Raw genomic sequence first — 16,208 nt, 5'->3', positions numbered from 1 at the left:
CAGTCAATGGAGTCGATTTTCATGATCTACCAATGATAAAAAATTCGACGACAATCCAGCCAATGCCCGCTACGCTTCTTTTTGCAAGTTTCAGCATCGGGCTCTCACTCTTCTCTCGTTACGATATTAGCTTCTTGCATGTCACCTGGGAATTTGCATAAATAATCACAAAATTGCGGAACATGCAAACATTAAGCTCACCACATGGCTTTGCCGAATTGCATTGCTATATTTAAGTTTATATTCGACAGTTGGCGTTCCAGCTAATTAACGTTTCCATCAAAAGCGAATTCATGATTTCTTCATCCAGGGAACCAAGCGACATGAAGGCTCAATTTGTATTTCGCATTGCCGATTGAGCAGCAACTATGGCGGATATATCATGTCTGACCGTGTTTGCTTAAGTAGAATTACACCATAATGTAACTTCTTATTCCAACCAATTGAATAATTTTGTATAAGCCTACAAATCTAGGTGTACTACTTAATTTATTATTCATCATTTGAAACGGAATATAAAGACAATAAAAATGGGTTGGCATTTAATGGAAAAGCTTATCGAACAAAGTGCGGAGCAGTCGACAATGATAGAGAAATTATGGGTGACATCGGTGTTCATTCTTCGGCTACTGATTGCAACCTCGATATCAGGTATGCTGCGAGACAGTAATTATAGCTAGGCTACTAATCTTCAGATTGAATAATGAATATAGATTCGTATGAGGACTGTCAAACAAACGCGAAATTATTTATGATGATAAAGGTCAACCGGAGCCTACGAGAACTGGTCAACACACTCTTGCGCAGTCCTAATGTGTCCTGTTCGCGGTCTTTTTCGTATACTGATTGCTAAAAAAGGTTATAACGGAGTAATTGCCGAAAATAAGGTCAAACTTGCCGCAAATAGGTACACAAATAACACAATAAGGACAGAAGTCAAAAATACAGAGGGTATGTCAACCCAATATATATACATACGTGGGTGACTGCATGATGGTATTCATATATCTTGATTAAAATGGCCCTTTCAAGTATCTAGAACATGCTGAGAATAAAACTAAATTGTGCCATAACGAATATTATGCTTCTCGTAAAACAGGGGTCGGGAATATTTTTCGACCGAAGAGACATATTCACCCAAGCCAATATTCCCAACTGTAACTCTCAAAGAGCCATACAGGTCCATCAACATGCTACGTCACAGTTGAAAATTCATGACGTATTGATATAGCACCAATATATGGGGTTCGTCAGTCGTAGCATGCGCCATATTTTTGCCCATATGAGTATAGGTGGAGCCAAACATGGTCACTGTACCAGTACATACCCATGGCAGGGTGTGATACGTCAGTGACGTGGGGCTAGTGGGGGCAAGTGAGGCATTGAAGGAAAATTGTGAAAACTGCAATGATGATTGGTATTTTCTATCGATATTTATGAATGACTAGATTTTAAATATTTTTATTCCCACAATCACGGAATTTTCATATTTATTGTTCGAAAATAAAGCACGGAAAAAGTAAAGCCATGTCTCACCTGCGAGAGCGCAACTTATCGTAAATAGCTTAGAATTTATAATCACTGATATTAATCAAAACTAATTATTACGATGATTCCGAAAATTTAAACATTGACCGACTTCTAAAGTATTCGGCGTAGCATGACGTTGCGTACATTTTTCACGGCGGTGCTAGAAAACTACTTACCAATTAAGAACATAAATAGTTAAGGCGCTGTTTTCAATTGGAATTTTTTAATGTGAATGTCACTTCCAAGACACTTTATTTGTAGGCGTAGATCAGGAAGACAATGTGTATTTGAAAACTACATTGTGCTCCAAGCGTCGCCACGTTTGATCAATCAAGGTATCGTGCAATCCAAGATTTCGAGGCGGGTAAATTGAATTTGCGAGTGGTGTGAGTCGTCGGCGCGACAGCAACTTAATCTTGGGGATTTTAGAAAGAGGTGGGGTGGGGGTACAAGACCCTAACCATGGATGGCCCATTATCTTGACCTCTCACAGATATGTTCATGCTGCCACGAGATTAATGATTCTGGCCGTCATAACAATTTACTAACAAGTTGCTGCGATTTTGATGGATTGTGTACAAAATTAAAATTAAAAAATTGTCAAAGAGCCATGTCACCCAAAAGAGCCATTGGCTCGCGAGCCATAGGTTCCCAACCACTGTAACGTAACATACGTATACCTGAAATACACGTAAGCCGTTGCGATTAGCGCATTGGTTCCCAACCCTTTTCGAATCAACGCCCCCTTATCAAGCTCGACACAAATTTTCGACCCTCCCCCCAATATTTACGGATTCGAAAAAGAGGACATAAATGCGAAAAATTTATTCTCCTAACTCTGATAACAGGTGAATTGACTAAAAAGGATCATTTTTTTCGAGTAGATGCTCGGTAAACCGGTGTGAGCGTCTATACTTTCCATCGAGTTGACATTTTTTTAGTAAACTTTCGTGTTATATGATGCAGAATAAGTCATTTTCACGTGCCGTGTTCATTAAATATATCTCACAGGACGTTCCAACATTTCGCCCCCTCCAGTGGCCCATTTGGTATTTTCGACCCGTTCTTCCTCCAAATCGCCCACTGGGGGGGGGGGGGGTTATCGCGCACGTTGGTAACCACTGCGCTAGCGCAAATGAAATATTAGCAACTCATATCAGCAGCAGCCGAGCAACGCTATCTTTAGGTCCGTAGAAGTATGGTTTTGTAGGCCTATGCGCCATTACTTGAACTCCCAATTTAAGCATTGCTTCGACCAATGACCATTGACCATGCATCAATCACCTTTAGGAGATTTCACAAAATGTAATAAGCCTATTTCCTATTACCGACTAATTCACTGATTTGTGCATTCAGATGACGTGTGGGACGACTCTCAAGAAGAATTTGTATGCAACACGCTATCACCCGGTTGTTCGAACGTTTGTTTTAACGAATACAGCCCGATTTCTCTGGTAAGCTTGCATTTAGGAGCAGGCCTACTGGTTTTACTCGCGTTTTAAACAAACATGAGATGCAACACATCAGTGTTGTATACAGTATAGCTAAGCTATAAACTGTAGTTTTCGTGCAAGGTCCACGCAGTGGTCATTATGAGGGACCATCGAAGCAGTGTCATGAAACCTTTGGGGATTTGTTGAATGAACTTTTAAAGCTTTTAGGAAAATCGAGTAGCAAGATCACCTGCACTGGTTTTGAAAAATTTGTGATCACAGTAACGAAGTCACTAGAAAAGTACGACACCGCATGTAAGCATGCAAGAACAGGCCGTCTCTTTGCTTTGATTCATCCGTATATACGTCATAATTGATTGTGTTTATTTTTGCTCATAATGCATCGTATCACAATCTGTTGTAAAATAATTTGCAGGGCTAAATTCAAATTCAGAAAACTGTCCTATGACAATGACAATCGAGTCCGCGGTCTCTCTGAATACATATTATTCACATACATATGAACTCTTATTAAAACGAATCAGGTGATTTCAATCACACAATTTCGCATGCGACTAAATAGCAACGGGAGATCGCGTGCCGCTGTCCAATCAATTCTCGCTAATTGGAGGCACTGATAATTAGGGCTGGGCAAAATCGAGTACCTGAGTGATTCGATTCTAAATCGCGTAATATGCTTCGAGTCGAGTCGAGTAATCGAGTATCACTCGTGATGACGTCATAACAGAATGTAATATGTCAAAGTTCAAATATGTACCTTTTATGCGACCACAAAGAATATAATGCCCCTTATCCATCGCATCGAAGATACTTTGGTATTTTTTCGACCATACCGATTTCATTGCACTTGGCGCAATGTTATGGGATGATCATGACTTCGAAAATGTGCTATTTCCAGTAACGTTCGTACCTTTGTACTATATGGTCCGTATGCTACGATACGGCCAATCAAGATTTCAAGACTTTAACAGTGAAAATTTGATATCGAAACTATAATTCTCGTTGATAAATGAACTTTCAGTGGCGAGGAGCGTATAATTTCAGTACTCGAAAAAATCGTCTTTTACTACTCGACTCGAATCATTAAAATTAATACTCGATTCAGATTCGAGTACTCGAATCATTGTGCCCAGCCTAGTGCGGAGCGGATCGACAAATTCTCTGGTCCGGCTCCGATCCGGTTTGTAAATTCTCCGGTCCGGCTCCGATCCGGCTCCGGCCGTATCAGGAAAAAGTACTGATCCGGCTCCAATCCGGCTCCGGCTGAAAATGAAAAGATCCGGCCGGAAATCCTGCCCAACACGGCACGGTGGTTCCATGAATTTATAAATATGGCTCGTTTATGTTCGGACTGACTTGACGGTTACTTGCGTGTGGTTGGTTGGCATTTATTTGGTTACAAACGTCATGCTTATCGATAAAGATTCCGGTCTTATCAAAAAAGTACTGATCCGGCTCCGGTCGTATCAGAAAAAGTACTGATCCGGCTCCGATCCGGTCCGGCCAAAATTGAAAAATTCCGGCCGGATATCCAATCCGGCTCATGCTCCGCACTAGCCCAGCCCTACTGATATTACGAATTGCTGAATTGCAAATGATCTAATAGGCCTAAATATTAGAGATACGATCGGCATTTCATAGACTTTTAATAAACGAGGTTAATAATGTGATTTATTTTACAAGTAAGTCTATACCAGACTATAAACCACTAAATTAGCCACCGGTTCGAAACCACTGCATTAGAATATATCTTAGAATATAAATTTACACCACTACAGTCATTTTGATACAGCGGATCAAATGTCAATTTTCCCGCCAATCTGTGGGCCTCACATTAGATTCATTAGCCAAGATCAGGGTGTCTATTCTTTTATCAGAGGTAACCAAAATTTCATAAAGTTTAATGCGTGTGGGAGGCCGGCATATCGTAACGTCGCTCCAAGACAAGCTACATAATTTTGAAGTACAATGATGGTTATGTCAAATAGATATTGCGTGATGATCATCCTACCAAAGCGCAGAAAATTATTTCCAAGTTCAACAAATGTATAAAAATATTCATGTAACTTTTACATTTTCAGAATCTCTGATTTTAAAACTCCCTTGGTAGTTAACGGAGTGGAAGTTACGATAAGCAAAATGCAAATTGCAACGCGACAGCGGTCGAATATCATTCGATTTTACGATATTTAGATTTGATTTGATTTGAATATTCAATATTAATATTATTTTCTTTCATATGCGCGTAGCGCTACTTTGTGATCTTCAAATAGATGTCGACCGGGGTTGGTGAGTGATAAATCTCAATTTGGGATATGAACATCGACAGTGAGCGATTTTCTGAGGTATGCAATCAATTTGACAAATCGAAAGTATAGGATCATTGTCAATAATTCTGGCAAAACTGCCAAAGTATGGGAAAGGTATGGAAGTATGGAAAGAACATTTCGTACCATACTTGTGAAATTTCCATTCCATATCCAGGGATATATAGAACTCCGGGATGGCTGACTTCTTTTTGGCCTATACATAAGTAGGGCTATATATCAAGCTGCAATCTACCTCGAAATCTTCAATTTTTCGCAAGTTAGTGATGTAGGTGATTACATAATCAGGTTCCTTCACCTTTTGCCGCCTTCCTGGTGAGCAAGCAAGACATTCTAGAAAACATGGGTCTTCCCATACCTCAATCTTTATGCTATATAGACAAATAAGCAAACTCTGACAACGTTCAATATCAGCAATTTCATTCAGTAAATCATGAATACAGTTGTACACTTCAAATTAGCCTAACTTTACAGAGGGTAATACATAGAAAGGTGGATAATAAAGAAAATCAGGATTTTCTAAACGTTCAAGACATTGTTTTACAAACTTTTTCGGTGGAGGTGATATTTTTGAAAAGTATTTGGGGAAAAGTAATAAGTCAAGCAGGAAAGAGTAAATATATGATGATTGAGACTATGAATTGTAAACGCTATTTTGAATACTACACCATGCCCCATTTTTTGTCGATAGACATTGCTGAGCTCTATCGTCATTTTGCTGTGCAGTAGCAATACATCCCGGATCAAGCTTCTGAAGGGTTCGATACTAATTCGCAAGTATTGGAAATTATGTGTAATGGTGATGCGGTCCGGCTTCTGATCGGTAGGTCGTGGGTTCGATTCCTGGCCGGGTCAGAACAAAGACTCGAAAACTGGTATGCGCGGCTATCCTGCTAGGTGCTTAGCATCCACGGCTATCCTGCTAGGCGCTCAGCATCCACGGATATAGCATGGAGAGAAAAAACGTGGGTGCAGACTAGGTGACCTTACGGTCGTATCGCATCTCCACCGTCAAAGCATCTCGATGGTGCAGGCGAAAAAGAATATCATCTCTCTCTCTCGAAGATTTCTGGACATGCTGATAACTGATTCAATGGGCTGAGTACATATTAAAATTGTCGCTGCTGAGATACAAGACCCAAATTTCCAGTTCGAAGCCAATATATGAAGATGATAACGCAAGTATAGTATAGCAGCATATCCACTGATGATGTGCTGTAGAGGATGAAACGTCGCTTTTCGCTTCAGGAATCTGCAACAAAAATTATTAATTTAGAGATACAAATCAACCATGAACACAATATTTAAGAATAGCTTGATCTGGGGATTCAACCCAGTGGTTCTCAACCGCCAAATATGTTAGATTTTTATATCTCAATTCCAAATTCATGAAGCTGGACGCATGTCCATTAGAGAATGCAACATCGCAATGCTGCAAGTGTACGGAATGAATTATCCTACACCTCTTTTAGAAGCAATTATATGTGAAAGCTATAAGACTATTAAGAAATTTGGACAGTACAATTTAGGGATCTTCAGCAGTAGAATAGAGGAGGGTTAGAAAACTGATAAGCAAGCTGCTGGTATTTTTTTCAAAGGCAATCAAACAGTCAAACTGAAGTTGGTGGAGAAATGACAACCACTGATTTAACTAATGCCATAATATTCCAACTATTGAGTATAATGTCGACAAAATGCACAGTTAATAAAATGGCAGGATGACCTTTTCTATAGCATAGTGTCTCAAGCCATAAGCAGTTGATTCGCTCGACACACACACACACACACACACACACACACACACGACAATATATTCAATTTATTTAGATGGATTTCAATCCTTCATTTGATACAGCTCACCAGAATCAGACAAACTTACCCATGCATGCTGAGGAGAGGTCCTGGATGAGTTGCAAGTATTTGACAAAACCTTTTAAACTTGATGCAGTTTCAAGAGTTTAATCTTCCTTCGCCACATAGGCCTACAAGCTTTTCCCCATTGCCACATCCTGATGATAGAGTTATGATCATGAGGGAGTGGCCAACATCAAGTCGATTGATGTGATGAATAGTCCTGTCTTGTATCTTGAAAAATTTAAGTGGCCAGCAAATGCCATGGCTATATTTTGTGTCCGCCATTCCTTACAGTTCACTGCAACGGAGGTATCTTTCCAGGATAGTGGCATTTGATTGCCAGTCATTACCAAACATATTTATGTATCACTATCCCTATCGGTACCTGTAAAGACAGATTGAATTTATATGGTGCTTGGACTGTTATACAATTATGAAACCTTATAAATACCATGTATTGTATTGTACCACTATCATGCACCAAGGGTTTGTATTTTACATCCTGGCTGTCTGACTGCAATGCAACTTGCATACTGGTACTTAGAGGCTGCAGTTCTTGGTCATTTCACCCTATACAACTATATAATTCTGTCTTCTGGGAAACCATGGGTAGGTATAGAATCGTTAGGCTCGTTCGATACTCCTTCCTTTCCCTTGTTCTGCATCATGTTCTACAATTAGGAACTTAGCATGGATAAACTGTAATCATTAATTAACCTATTGCATAAAATCCTGACAGACGAAGTCACTGTAAACTGGCGGCAGTCACTGTACTGGACACCGTACAGCCTAGGACTTGAGCTTATTATGCAATTCTATAGCATCAGATCAGTCTTAAAAGCATAACGTAATCAATACTAAAATCATCCTGAAATGATAATTCTCAACAATCTGCTACATCCTGATATGCACTTACGCTTATCAATGTAGCAAAACATACTTGATAAGCGGAGATATTCCGAATACCAGCGATATATCGTGCCGGCATTCGGCATACCGGTAGTGCCGATGATAACCTGCAGCTGAAGTTACGCAACCAATACTGCTAAAATGATCAACTACCTGAACATCACATAAGTCCTCTAGCTTTATAAACGTTTATATATTGACATCATAATCATCCACCACCAATCATCAGACTAGAAAGGCAATTCCAAGTCTCCAAGTTATGCACAGACAAAGCGCTGTCAGCAATCCAATCTGAAGCGAAAGCGCGAAAATGACCCTACTTGTGTATGACCGCGATGACGCAATCGACAGAGTCAGCCATCCCGGAGTTCTATATATCCCTGTCCATATCATATACTTGCACTCTTCCATATTCCATACCGAAATTTCGTTACATACCCTACGCCAGAGGTCTCAAACTCAAATGTCCTCGCGGGCCAGTTTTCCAGTTTTGACGGCGCCGCGGGCCGCAGCATATATAGGGGTATTATATGTCTTGCTAAGTAGGCTTTATATGACGGGATGGAATTGTCCAATAGGGTCCATCAAACCACTAGGTGTCGCCAGACTTTAGGTGGTAACCGCCTTTGTTACGTATGCGGTTGCCGTATTCAGAAACCTGTAGATTACTTTCTCGATTGTGTAAGGGTATTTTATATGGAAATAATGGCTACAACATATTCTACGTGGACCGTGAGCTCGCTATAAAATGAACTAAAACTTCAGAAAGCTTCTACGGAAGGAAATAAGGCCGATTTGATAACTAGGTGAGAATGTGAAATTGTCAACTAAATGTCGGCTACCAGCTCAGCACCAGAAGTTTTCAAAGTTTTAGTTCATTTTATAGCGACCTCACGGTCCACGTAGAATATGTTGTAGCCATTATTTCCGTATAAAATACCCTTACACAACCGAGAAAGTAACCTACAGGTTTCTGATAACGGCAACCGCGTACGTAACAACGGCGGTTACCACCTAAAGTCTGGCGACACCTGATGGTTTGATGGACCCTATTGAAAGTGAGCCGATTCAGCAGGCTGACAATAAACACACATCGTCAAAATGTGATTTACTCTTGTATCAATCTAGACCTGGCAGGAAAAAAATCATCACATTTATAACTATTTGAATAGAATTTTTGTTGTCCTTGATATATATTAATTATAAAATATAGACACGATATGAGCGGACAAATGTATAATGTCATCATTAACGTTATCGCCTGTTGATATTTCGAATCAAATATGACAACATTTTTGGGTTGAGCAGTGTAATTCCAATCCAGGATTCGGGTATACTCCAGATAAGTAGGCTATTAATCTCATGGTCAAATATCTTCGAAAATAGGAACGGAAAAATATATGAATATAACATCAATATATTACTGAATGAGTCCTAGTAATAAGAATGTCGGAACGCAGAACGACCCATCGTTTGAGCCTACCACTACGGTACTCGGTACCTTGAAGTGGCCTTAATAACATGGTTCAGCGACTAAGCGACCTAAGATGTAACTAATAGATTGCCACTGTTTGCCATAACTACTTGCTTAGTTAGCGATATACCGAACTGCGACCTTCTGATTTATTTATTCCCATGACACGCGATTAGTTTGTTGCGTCCACGATTCTAACAAATTCACGGCATTCCGAGTCACTCCAAGTCCACTCGAGTCATTTTCATTTTTTCATCGATTCAGCCCGAGTTCGAGTAATTTTAAGAAAGGTCGCGTCCAAATCCAACTCACAAATTCTAGTCACGAGTCGTCGAAGGGTCAGGTTTTATCATCATGAAGTGAAAATGTGGCGAAATAGTGAATCTTCCACTGCATGGTATGCGTCTGCAATTGATGTGATGGTGAAGTTTGATGAATAGTTTCAGGCTTTCAGGGCAAATTTAGAGGGAATTTACACTTTATAATCTGAAAAGATATACGTGACACTTATATATTGTCAAATTATTAAAAATCAAAAATGTCGTCGCGGGCCGCACAAAATGCTCTGGCGGGCCGCATGCGGCCCGCGGGCCGCGTGTTTGAGACCTCTGCCCTACGCCTTACCATACCTCCATACCATATCATGCCCTGGTTACAGTGGGGTAGCGAACGGGGCGAGGTATGAAGTCGTATAAAATAGATATAACCGCCAATAAAACTCAATTGTATCAACTTATCGCTTCCAGTCTTGCGATGGTATGGTAAACATATTTCGAAATGGTTCATAAATAGGTAGATTCCAGCCCATTATAGTTATAGGGGAGATGTGGTACCGATGGATCACTGGGACCGAAAATACTTTGAAAATTCTCTATGATAATTCCATGATTACACTCCGTGAACTTGTCTACAATTGCTTGCTGGCAAAATCTTTCCTCACATACAAAAAAATTCGACGTGCGCGAACTATGGGGTCTCTCACAGATGTTTTTTGTTTTGGGGGGTGTAAAGTAAATTTATATCGACATATACATTTTCTTTGTAACCTTCAACACGAACGAAGCGGCAATCATTTTTATTGTGAAGTGCAGGGCTTGTATCAGGCTATATAATGGCACCTATTATTTTTTCAGTACTTTCCTTGAGTGGAATTTTTTTCGATTCATGTATAAAATTCGTAGGGTGGGGACCGATGATACAATAGCCAAATCAAGCAAAATAATCAAGCATACTAATCATAAAACAAATGAAACATGCCGACGTACAGAAAATCTTTATGTACTAATTGCATATGATGTTTTATCGCTATAACGAGGCATTTGGAAGTCACACTGTCGATTTTCGGGCAATATGTATGTACCCTCAAATTTATAAGTCCGAGCCTAAATCGGAACGTGATTTTATGACAACATTTGAGTTAATATTTATTCTATTTTTTGACGGTCGCGATCAAACATTCTTCTTTGGCTTACTGTAGCTTAGATTATAATACTGAGCAAGAAAAGTTGCCACATCTGAGGTATTTAGGGTATATGTGTCATAGGTCCCCGGGTCGTGTGCCATTGGACCCACCGGGTGGGGACCGATGACACGTTCGAGCAACAAATTTTGAACGTCCATAAATATTTTTTGAAAAGACGGATATTCATGTATATGTGCGCGATCGGTAGAGCTTGTATCAAAGTGCTGAGCCAGCAAAAGACCCGCTGTTTTCGGCTGAACATTTTGGGGCCAGCGATCATTTTCCAATTTTTGAACCATCGGTACCACATCTCCCCTATCCATTGTTACCAAACAAACGCGTTTCAGACTCGATATTGGATGCTTCAAATCCTGTTCACGGCACTTCCATCGATGATATTCATTGTATATACGGCTCACAAGCTACACAAACTCGAGATTGTGTTGGAAAACCGGAAAAATGTCGAAAAATCCGTCAAAGAACTGGTATGTTGGAATATTTTAAATTTACACACTTCGCATATATTCGTATTTGCTGATCTTAAGAATCTCGATCGGTGCTTCGTTTGGATGTCTATACACCAGTAGCTCCCAACGTGGGCGATTTTGAGAAACAAGGGGGCGAAAATGTTACTTAATACGGTAAAAAATGCACTTGAAGCCGGCTCATTCTGCAAATGACGCGAAAAAAGGTAAACTCAACGGGAAGTGACGCGGAAACCGGTTCTCCTAGTACCTAATACTCGGAAAAATGACCTTCATTCACCAGCGTTCAGACTTAGGTGAATAAATTTCCCGTTTAAATGTCCTCTTTATCGTATCAGTAAATATGGGGGAGAAAATTTGTGTCGAGCTTGCTAAGGGGGCGATGAGTCGAAAAAGGTTGGAAACCATTACTATCTTAGACCTTTGTTGTAAGGTCCATTGGTTATCTTCAGGGGTGGTCAAAATACACGGTTTGGTACTCAGGTACAAGTATAAGTAATGGCATGAATTCATACCCGATTACAAATACAACGTAAGGTCTCAGACGTAATCAAAAGACTAGTTTAGAGAAGTGGATTGTGCGTAGAGACTTTTGTTGCGAAATTACCGGTGACAGTTATCAAAATTGCAATATGTATATTCACGATCATCGCAGAAGGACCAATGGCGAATAAAATAGGTTCAACCTGTTACCGTCGGGCAGGGTCCGTATCGCCCTGCTGTCATCATCAGCAATTTGTCTGTCGTGGCAATTCTGCTCACGAAAGGGATGTAATTCCCAACCTATGCTATATCTGAAATCTTAACTGTACAATGCATAGAGTATAGACTATTATATGTGGTCTGGCTTGAGAAGCTATGGAATTGAAAGTTGTAGAAGTCTAAGTGGAAATAAGTCTACAAAGGTAGCCACTTCATGAAATATAGACGATGTTGGCAAAACAATCGACTACTTTTGTAGAAGTAGATTGGAACGCGGCGTCGCTAACATTTGCGTGTCAATCGCTGGTGATAACTTTGGAAATTGAACGACGGCTCACGCAGAATGAATGCGGTGCCACGAATATTTGCAATTCTCCAATTATATCAAGTTATACCGTATTGGAACGGATACATCGCCCTGTTCTCTATCCGTACCTCTACTTCCTATGCATGACTAATGACTATGCATCAAAACTGTGGAAAATAAGTATAGTTTCGCTTCAATTAAACAACTTATTCAGGATAAAAAGAAAAGTTCAGAAGCGGGACAAGCATCAGTGAGGACAGGCGGAAACGATGGTGACGATGACGATGATGATGATGATGATGACAAGCCAGTCGCGACCAAGCTGTCTCAAGACACGCCATCGATGCTATTTGTTGTTTACTATTTGGCTGTACGTGTAACTTTAATTTCGTCCTATTCTGCAGAGAGTCACTATATAATCACGATTATAGTATCGCCATGTTGTCATAATAACTGAGAGATTACAACCCAAGCATTTATAGATCCACCTTGCGTACATGAAGTCGCTCTCTTTGTAAATTGTAAATTTACATAGATTTTCCTTTCATTACAACTTTATCCGTCTTGCTCCCTACGAAGTATGTGGATTCAGAACGTCGCTAAATACAGATTTATATAATTATATCGTATATATATTTCCATTTTCTATATACCATAATAGGCATGCTTTCACTACAATGTTTTGTATTTACAGGTGCTGATTCGTACGATACTCGAAATAGCATTCATGGTCGGTCAATATTTTATATACACTTTCAAATTCATGATGCCTGAATTATTCGTGTGTCAGCATTGGCCTTGTCCGAATGCCGTGGACTGCTTCGTTTCCAGGTAATAATGCTCGCAGTTTATCTATCAATGTTCCAGTTCCAGTACTTTGTAAAGAGAGAGAGAGAGAGAGAGAGAGAGAGTATATATTTCTCCGACCATGAAAACGCTCTGTCATAATTATTCCGCACATTCAGTCATACTTGGAGGAAAAGAAACATAAGGATGCATTTGTCACCGAAAACCAGTTCGCCGAAGTGGATGGTATTGATAGACCGCACACCCATTCGAGAATCGGCATGTATGTCGTTTCATGTTAATCAGATAATTCAGGATGAGGGTCATTTACAGTAGGCTACTCTGCTTCATCCATGATCAAACCTTGGTAAATATTCGAGCTAATATCTGATAGCTAAAATTATGCAAACTGGCATTTGCGTAATTTACTGTAACATCGATAGGTTTCCACTTGCTACTTGGTATTGATTCGTAATTTTATTCGAGTATAATTCCGGATGGATGTGAATACCTCAGAGATCTTTTATACGCCGGTAAGTGATTCTAATGTATACGTTATTTGACCATGGTTCGTGGATGACTCATTGGTGAAAAGGACGTGCAGATTACACAACTCATGTGAACATATTGACAAAACTCGGCGAAGCTTAGAATGGTCGACCTCGGTGTTTAACTTATAGAGGTAGAGTCGCACCTTTATTATTCCTCTCATCCAGAAAAAGCTGAATACACACAATATGATCGCTATGATATAAATGCATTATTTTGAGGATCAGATTCACGAATGATTTCCGTGAACATTTTCAGGAAAATTCGTCTCAAGTTCGTGGAATTTCCTATTCTATATTGTATATTTGATAGAAGATATAGGGTCATGCAGACACTCTGAATTCATTTGTCCGCGAGAAAGTAGGCTACATAATATATAGTCTAACAACTGTAATAAAAAGTCATGTTGAATGCCAATATCAGGCGAATAGTGTTATAGTTGGGGTTGCATTTAAAACAAATGGTTGTTTAAAACACCTGTTTAAACATGTTTTAAATAGTGTTTCAAACAAAAGCCTTTTTTAATTTTGTTTTAAAGTTTTATGACTATGCAATAATTGTGTAAATACTTTCCAAAAACATGTTGTATGAGCCTATACGGACGATTACTACCCGATATAGCCGACGTAAATTATATTGAATGGTTGGAAACCTCAAAATAGCCGGTTTAGCAGCTGTAGTAGCCTACGTAGATATTTCATCAAAGAAGCTATATTTTCAATTGTCAATGTCAATCCACTATGACGTCACGTCACAATTTAATATTCTTTACGTTATGGCATAAAAAATAAAAATAAAAAAATGTTTTAAACAAGGGCCTTGTTTTAAACATGCTTGTTTTAAATTGATTTTTGTTTTAAATGCAACTCTAGTTATAGTGTTAAGATATCTCATTCAAATTTGATTCAGATTTTAGAAGATGTTAAAGCCTGTTGATTAGCTGTATGGCGGTGTTCGAATTCGGAGAGTTAAATTTTCGCTTTATTATTTTAACCACCCATCGAACGGAATTGCAAGGTTGAGGATCCTTGATCATAGAGTTTGGTAAACCTTGCTGTTAGCATACAACCAGGTCCACATCGGATATAAGCTTCAATTCAATTCACGGAGACTTATGAAAATGAACTTACTTACAGGCCAAAGGAGAAATCGGTGATGATTTGCGTGTTCTACGCCACAGGCATGATCATGGTAATGCTCAATCTAATGGAGCTGTGGCATATAACAGCCAAATTCCCGTCTGCGTGGCGCGATCGCGGTGACGACATCACGAAGCATGCCGACCAAGGTCCGATGTTTCATTTCGACGAAGACACGCAACCGTACGTGCCGTACGCGCCTGGGGTGGACTACTACGAAGAAGAGCTGGACGGTTACCCGAATGCTACGAGTCTGCCCGCTTTGCGCCCGGTTCATGACAGACGCCACCAAGGGGGAATCAGAACTCACAGACGATATCGTAGATAACGTGCTATATTCTAACATAAGTTTGATTACATTCACTGTAATTTTTACGATATTTGTCATGTTTGAATGTGGCAGATAAGTAGCTTATGCATAAGCAGTATAGGCATTGGGCAATTGGCAGTCATCCCCGACGATCACATAGATTATGTCTACAGATATTACGTGTAACTTAATTGATGACAGATAAATCAATGATACATCTGAGATGAAGGAAGATTTTTTATTGCGATATCGTGCCTATCAGTGGCATAGTTGGCTACAAATTCAAGTTTGCAATTTCAGTATGAGGAAGGAAGGCAGGTTATTTTCGACCTCTTCACAGACGTTTTATTTCAACGATGAATATGCGAGGAAACCGTTAGGTGATCAACTGATTTTTATTCTCCGCGCAATCCTAGAGTGCGCAGCGCCTAGCGCTGAAGCCGCCGAGACCAGTCTTACAATTCAATTCAAAGACCAGTCTTACAATTCTAAACGAGCGCTTCCCAATCGATGAAGCAATTTCATGTGTACCGCGAAAAATTCCTAAATGATACAGTTTCCTATTCAATTTGCCAAATATGCCAAACTCGTTATCTTATCACGATTAGAGTAAATTAGAGTAGCTAAGTAAACGTTCTCTCTTCCTCCAAGTCAGGGGTGTCAACATACGTCCCACGAAGCAATTCTGAGTAGGTTGATTGCATGTATTATCCAGCACATTTCTAACAAATGTTGAGATTTTTATAGGAAATACTTCCATTAAATAGTCCCTCAAGATAGCACATGTCGAGTAGGCCCTATGTTTATAGTTCACATTATAATCACCCGACTGCGGTGTTTTGGTTTCTAGTCACCGTTAGGAGCAGGTCTCTGACATTGACACCCAATTTCAAGAAAGAAAGAAAGTGTGAGTTCAATTC

At 39.7% G+C, this 16,208-nt stretch overlaps 1 protein-coding gene across 1 annotated transcript; it reads left to right on the top strand.

Moving 5' to 3' along the window:
• The first annotated feature begins 425 nt into the window (after positions 1-425).
• LOC145444800 (gap junction beta-6 protein-like) lies at positions 426-15,353 on the top strand. Its single transcript, XM_080322815.1, has 6 exons — positions 426-651; positions 2,887-2,984; positions 11,358-11,495; positions 12,719-12,874; positions 13,199-13,335; positions 14,976-15,353. Exons 1-6 carry the CDS (start codon positions 531-533, stop codon positions 15,304-15,306), a joined length of 981 nt encoding a protein of 326 aa, XP_080178941.1. The 5' UTR covers positions 426-530; the 3' UTR covers positions 15,307-15,353.
• Positions 15,354-16,208: the final 855 nt, after the last annotated feature.

The sequence above is a fragment of the Botryllus schlosseri genome, chromosome 8 (genome assembly GCF_051294905.1).
Source record: "Botryllus schlosseri isolate E-star chromosome 8, Bs_hap1, whole genome shotgun sequence".
NCBI lineage: Eukaryota > Metazoa > Chordata > Ascidiacea > Stolidobranchia > Styelidae > Botryllus > Botryllus schlosseri.
Note: the sequence above shows the minus strand (reverse complement) of the source record. Positions and strands in the feature narration are given on the sequence as shown.

What these genes read in the sequence shown, in the direction of transcription:
- LOC145444800 (XM_080322815.1), top strand. Translation starts at nt 531, where the DNA reads ATGGGTTGGCATTTAATGGAAAAGCTTATCGAACAAAGTGCGGAGCAG. An exon ending in GATTGCAACCTCGATATCAG is followed by an intron (nt 652 to 2,886) that starts GTATGCTGCGAG and finishes TTGTGCATTCAG; the next exon opens with ATGACGTGTGGGACGACTCT. An exon ending in TTGTTGTTTACTATTTGGCT is followed by an intron (nt 12,875 to 13,198) that starts GTACGTGTAACT and finishes TTGTATTTACAG; the next exon opens with GTGCTGATTCGTACGATACT.